This window comes from Melanerpes formicivorus, unplaced genomic scaffold (assembly GCF_026170545.1).
Source record: "Melanerpes formicivorus ecotype bairdi unplaced genomic scaffold, bMelFor1.0.p_v2 SCAF_2, whole genome shotgun sequence".
In the NCBI taxonomy this organism is placed as follows: Eukaryota; Metazoa; Chordata; class Aves; order Piciformes; family Picidae; genus Melanerpes; species Melanerpes formicivorus.
The window spans coordinates 8,356,685-8,362,684 of record NW_027142354.1 but is presented as its reverse complement, the minus strand read 5'-3'; the positions used below and the strand labels follow the sequence as shown (position 1 = coordinate 8,362,684).

At 41.4% G+C, this 6,000-nt stretch overlaps 1 protein-coding gene across 2 annotated transcripts in view; it reads left to right on the top strand.

Moving 5' to 3' along the window:
• The window catches only part of SGK1 (serum/glucocorticoid regulated kinase 1), a 123,679-nt gene that overhangs the window by 29,230 nt on the left and 88,449 nt on the right, over positions 1-6,000 (top strand). Inside the window, exon 1 of one of the 2 annotated variants that reach the window (XM_068149861.1) lies at positions 1,118-1,201. The exons of the other annotated variant lie outside the window; for it this stretch is intronic. Within the exon in view, the coding sequence (XP_068005962.1) occupies positions 1,133-1,201 (69 nt within the window). The 5' untranslated portion in view covers positions 1,118-1,132. Of the gene's footprint in view, positions 1-1,117; positions 1,202-6,000 lie in introns of those variants that run through there. 2 annotated transcript variants of the gene reach the window in all.

Below are 6,000 nucleotides of genomic sequence, written 5' to 3'. Positions count from 1 at the left end.
TACACATGTTATTGGCTTCACTGGACTTGGAGATATTCAACTCCATTGAATTTAATACAAAGAAGGTTAAACAATGTGTCCTTTCAAGATCCTTTTCATCCCTATTTTTCTGTCATATAATAATCCTTATGGTTTTAAAAGCTTTATAGCTTTATTTCTACAGATATATCTGATCAAATCTTTCTGTGCCTGCTTGCTTTACATTTAACTGCATTACATGTGGTAAATGTACTTTGTTAGGGACTGCTGGATTCCTTTAAGCTCACTGAACTTCATAAGGAAGCTTCAGTGCTTCTGTCTGCAACATGTCCTGTCACATAACACAGTGTTGCATTGATCATCCCATGGACTTTTTTTCCCCAAAGTATCACTGTCTAAATCATTGCAAGGAGAGCAACATAACAAAAAAAACCCCCACTTTTTTAAATTGACCTGTGTATCTTTTCCTTTTGCTCAAAAACTGTCCATGTAGAAAACAAGAGCTCTCGTTGTCATTCTCCCAAGGGAAGCATATTGCCTTTCAGCACTTCTTTGCACGAGCCTTTCTCCTATCCTTTGTATGGTTATTTGTGTTCAGCTGCTCTGCCTGTGCATGTCTCTCCCTCCCTCTCTCCCTCCCTCCCTCTCTCTCTCTCGCTGCTGTTGCTGAACTGCAGCTCCCGCTGGAATTTGCACAATCAAAACCAGCTCTCATCTCAAACAGCAGTGAATCACACCACCTGAAGAAGAATAGCAAATTGAGCACAGTAGCCTCACTGCTTATACAGCATGAGGTACCAGTAGCACCCACAGGATGTTAGAACTTGGGTTTATGTGAAACCCACTTAGCCTGAGACGGATCTCTGCCTGTGATCTAAAAGCTGTCACAGGGTTTTATAGGAGTGTGTGTGTTTAGGGGATGTTTCTAAGAAGCTAATAGTGTACTGCATCTGAAAGCTGGAAAAGGCTGCTGCTTGCTGCTGCTGCAGTAGCTGGTGCAGCAGGATGAATGTGTGAAGGACGGCTGCCCGAGCCGTGCCGGTGAGCCTCCCGTCCTGCTCTGCCTTGATTAACTAAAGGGATACAGAAGGAAACAGATACGCTGAGCAAGTGCCACACTGGATCTACCACTGTGCACCCTTCACTGTGGAAAATGGTCAACAAAGACATGAATGGATTTCCAGTCAAGAAGTGCTCAGCCTTTCAGTTTTTTAAAAAGAGGGTAAGATTTTCCTTTATTTCTTTTTCTTTTCACTTTCTCTTTTTGTCGTGCTTTATTTGCTAATGTCCTAGAGCAGAGGGAAAGTCATTGAAGAGGGAAGGTGTTCTAACACCACTGTATTAATACTACTGTAACAAGCCTGTAGCATGGGCAGTTCTCTTGAATACTGAGGGTAATAGCCCCACAGGCAAAGGGGAGCTGGGGAAGGGGTAGGGGGATGAGGGGCTCGAAAGGCATTACATCATCAGCCTTTGCTGTGGAATGTACATCTCAGTCACGGCTGACCACAGGGCTTGACGCAATACAACCAGCTATTCAGACTGGGATAATAGACTCCAAAGCAAAGTGCAGGGCTGTTGCAGCTTGTCTCTGACTCCCTCCTCCACATCCACCTAGGAGAATGACTCGCTCCACACCTTTCATTTGTCTCAAGTGCGGTATTACCCACCTCCATTCATCGTCTCGTAGAGGGGAGGAAAAAGGGAACAAAGACTGAGTTCAGCAAAATATTTCACAGCTTGTCATTTGTCTGTAATCACAATTAATGCAGGAGGGGGAAAAATAAGACTAAGGTACACCTGGATTTTGTTTTCTTTCATATTCTTTAACTTAGGCAGATATATCAGGATTTAGAAAGGATCTGCTATGCATTGTATATGACTGCTGATTTCCTTAAGGAATCATAAGTGCAACACTCTACCTCATCACTTTAGTTAAGTCCTTTCTGTTTCTTCAACTCTTTTATAGTGATGGTGCTGCACGCTCTCTTTTTAACTTGAGCAACACATTTCCATATGCCAACACAACAGGTACACTGAGTATGTCTGGGTAGACCCAGCTAGGAGAAGCAAAGAATCAGAAGGGGATTGGTAGCAGGGACTCCCCTCTGAAAAGGATTTCCTGAATGATTAAAACGACAATCTTCTCTTTAAACAGACTGGAGTAGGAGCAGATAAGCTGCTCCATTCACTTGTTAGTTCATTCATTCATTCATCCCCATTCAGTCTGTCCTTTGGTTATGCCAAGAATATGTTTAGCCCATTTAACCCTTCAAGCAAAGAAAGTGAAGCCTATACCAGCTACCAATTTGGAAGACAGGGTCAACCCCTTTTGGACATCAAGATGCCAGATTTAAGGGCAGACTTGGAAAATACTAGCAGAATCACTTGGGGCGGGGGGGGGAAAGTGCAGTCTTTGCTAACAATTGTTATTTTCAAGGTGATTTGTGAAAGCCCCAGGTAAGCAGCCCAACCACCACATAAACTCAGACCATAAAAATGGCCTCTTATTTCAGTATATTACTATTGGCACGTGTATGTTTGATACACAGGTCACCAGAAAGGTTTACCTGGTTTTCAAAATTGCTCAGAAGTTTTAATATAAATGTATTCTTAAAGAGAAAACAAAATACTTTGCAGCTGCTGTATGAGGTTAATTACTGTCCATTGTCTTCTGTCTCTGTTTAGAGGTAAAACAAGGTATCATTGGAAGCCTTTACATCATTTTGGTTTAGAAACAGGGAAAATTGCCCTTTTTTTTCAGAGCTATACTGATGATCAGTGAATTTGTCATTGGAAAAGCTTATTCATTGTAATCATATTTGGATAAATTGGCACAGGGATGCAGTGCTGGACAGTGGATGAAGACAAATAGCCAGTTTTAGTGCTTGAGGGTATTCATTTACATTGCCTTTTTTGCTATTGTGGTGAAGACAGATGTAATCAGTAAAACCAGTTTAGAGAGACAAAGGAAGGAAATTCTCTCCTTATACATTTCTGTCAATAGATGGGTCTTCACCACGTTTCTCGTACTCCCACTATCTTCCTCTCAGACAATCCTTCGCATTCAAATATTAACTACATTGTTCCTAAGTCAGTGCCTGAAACATACACAAACAAGATAAGATGTTCATAATGTGTTGCTAGCTCCCAGTAATATATCCTGCATTTGCTGAACCGGTGAACTGCTGCATTTGTCTACTGGAAGATGAGGAAAGAAGGTTAAATGTAGTCAGTTAGGTTCCTTACCAATGTTCTGCACACTCTGGCTGAGTAACCACCAAAATCCTGTCTGTATGGAAGCATAGCTTCTAGGTTTCTTCATGTCAGTTTAGCATGTGATGTTGTTTGACAGCAAGCATCACCACAGCACCAGTGCACCCAAACCAACACCAGCAACCTATCGGATGTTTCCTACATTTCCTAGTTAGAGGAGTTCTTGCCCTGTGGAGCCTATCAGACATGACTGCAGGGTGAGGTATTGCTATCCCCTCTCTACCGAGAGGTCACTTAAACCCAGAGAAGGATAAATGCTGTCTGAGTACAGTATAGCCTTTTCTCAGGTCACCCATAGCATCTATAATGAAACAAGGGACAGGACTCCAATCTCTTCAGTTTAAAATCATCCTCCAGTCTGTCTCCTCAAAATCTCACATTCCTAGCACAGATGGTTTTCAAGTCTCATTATGAAAAATCCATATCAATCTAGATTAGAACTTCTCAAATTTCAGGAAATGCTAAGCTCAGATTTATATATATATATTTAATTACTAGATATATATTCATGGGTTTTATTTTCCATTGAGCCTCATGTTTTCATTAAATTGCAATTCTCTTTGTTGCTCTGGCCAAGAGTGCAGAAAGGACTAAAAGAGCTCTGTGTGTTTAGGCTAGTTTGGAAGTGCATTCAAACACTGACTTCAATTTAAGGATCAGATTTTTTTTAAGCCTAGTTTATTCTCTGATGACAAAGCACTGACCCTCTGGGATGCTGCCTGCTGTGTCAGATGATTCAGGGTATGGGCTAATCATGTTCAGAGGTCAGAGAACAGGAAGGAAAGGCTGAAACTAAAAGGCAGAACACTTAATTGAAATAAAAGGGGAAACAGAAACTATTGGTTTTACAGAATGCCCTCTAGCAATTCTTGCTGGCAGGGCTGGAACAAACAGATAGGGGCTTCATCCACTTAAAACCTGGACAGTTTGGGAGAAAACAGAATGATTTAGAATGTTTGTCACTTTTCCATTGCAAGAGGTATAACAACTAATTGTGTCTAGGATCAGGATGATATTTTAATAATTAAATAATTCTTTTAATTAGTGATGATGCATAAATCTAAAAGGATAAGGGGAGAGATGAATATGACCTATATAGGCACAAGGAGATAACCTGAAGTTACTCCAGTGAAGATAAATTATAAGAACAATTGTTCACCTACTCTTACATCATGGCATAAAAGGATCACCTTTTGACAAGACTGGAAGATTAGAAGACTTCATTGTCCCACAGCAAATAATGAACTTCATTTTTGTTAACATCCCTTTCCCTGTCCACTGCTGCAGCATGCTGGATAGCAACACATATGTAGTCCACTGGCTTGTTTTGGCTACAAATGGCTGGTAAATCTTTCTTTTTCACATACTCATAGTACTTTGACTTTCCCAAAGCTCAGCAAAAAAGTTTTGTTAATTGGCAGAAGCCAGATCCCTCTGCTGTGAGGGGCTCACGGGTCTCATCCATCAGAGCTGTCTAGGATTACCCTCAGAACTGGGCCATACCGATTCATAGTTTATAGTTTCATAGTTTCATTCAGGGTTGGAAGGGACCACAAGGATCATCTAGTTCCAACCCCCCTGCCATGGGCAGGGACACCCCCACACTAGATCAGGCTGGACAGAGCCTCATCCAGCCTGCTCTTAAACACCCCTAGGGACGGGGCCTCGACCACCTCCCTGGACAACACATTCCAGGGTTTCACCACTCTCATGGTGAAGAACCTCCTCCTCACATCCAGCCTGAATCTCCCCACCTCCAGCTTCATTCCATAATTCAAAGGATCACTGCGTGTGGCAAACCTGCAGCTTGTTCAGCCAGCAAGATACCCCAGGGCAGAGGGGCCTTTCATTGCCACCTACTGCCTTCCTCATCTTTTTGGGAAGTGGGGGGTTGTGATATTTGCAGTGCTTTCTTCACCTACATTTATCTCCCTTATAAAGACTTTTGAATAACATTTTGCAATATGTGACTCCTCTCACCTTGAAAGACCGTATCGTGCCATATCACACAGCACAACCAAGCTGGATGAATAAGATGAACTGCCTGTGTTACTTAAACACTGTCTGATGATGTGGTAATCTCAGTGAACAAGGGAATTCATTATCCTCTTAGGTCTGGACCAGGACCAAATACAGATTTATTCAGAATGTGAAGAAGATAAATGTCTGATAAATGGGGAAAGAAATATCTGTCCTCCACATCAGGGCAAAAAAAAAGAAAGAAAAAAATTATAGGGCCTATCTTAGAGAGGAAGTTTCTTGCAAGGATTAAGGATTTGCTAGTCTAAAACTTGATAAGGAAAAGAATATCCATAATCCTTTTTCACTGGGAAAATTTACATTAATTAGCAATTTAGGTCAAGCTAAAGTGAATGCATAAGAAGGAAGAAGAAGAAAAAAAATCCCTGTCTTTGTTTCTATGCAGTTTTTCCAAATATCTAGTTCATGGAGACCATGCCCTTCTCCTTTCTGGGTTGATATTTTTTTGGCACTACACACCAACATCTTTCTTCATACTCAAGATGAAGAGGCTAACTCATAAACATCATCATGCATGAAGATGACAGCTCAGCCTGCATTAGAGCTCAAGGCAATGAGCAGCTGAGGGGGTTGCGAAATCACCTGAATATCACTTTTAGGATTACAGTAATTTAGTGGTACAGAAATCCTTTGAAATCAATACTTCCAGCTGATCTCCTACAGATTATGCTCTCTCTGGTAGATTACCACAAGACTTTTGCAGGT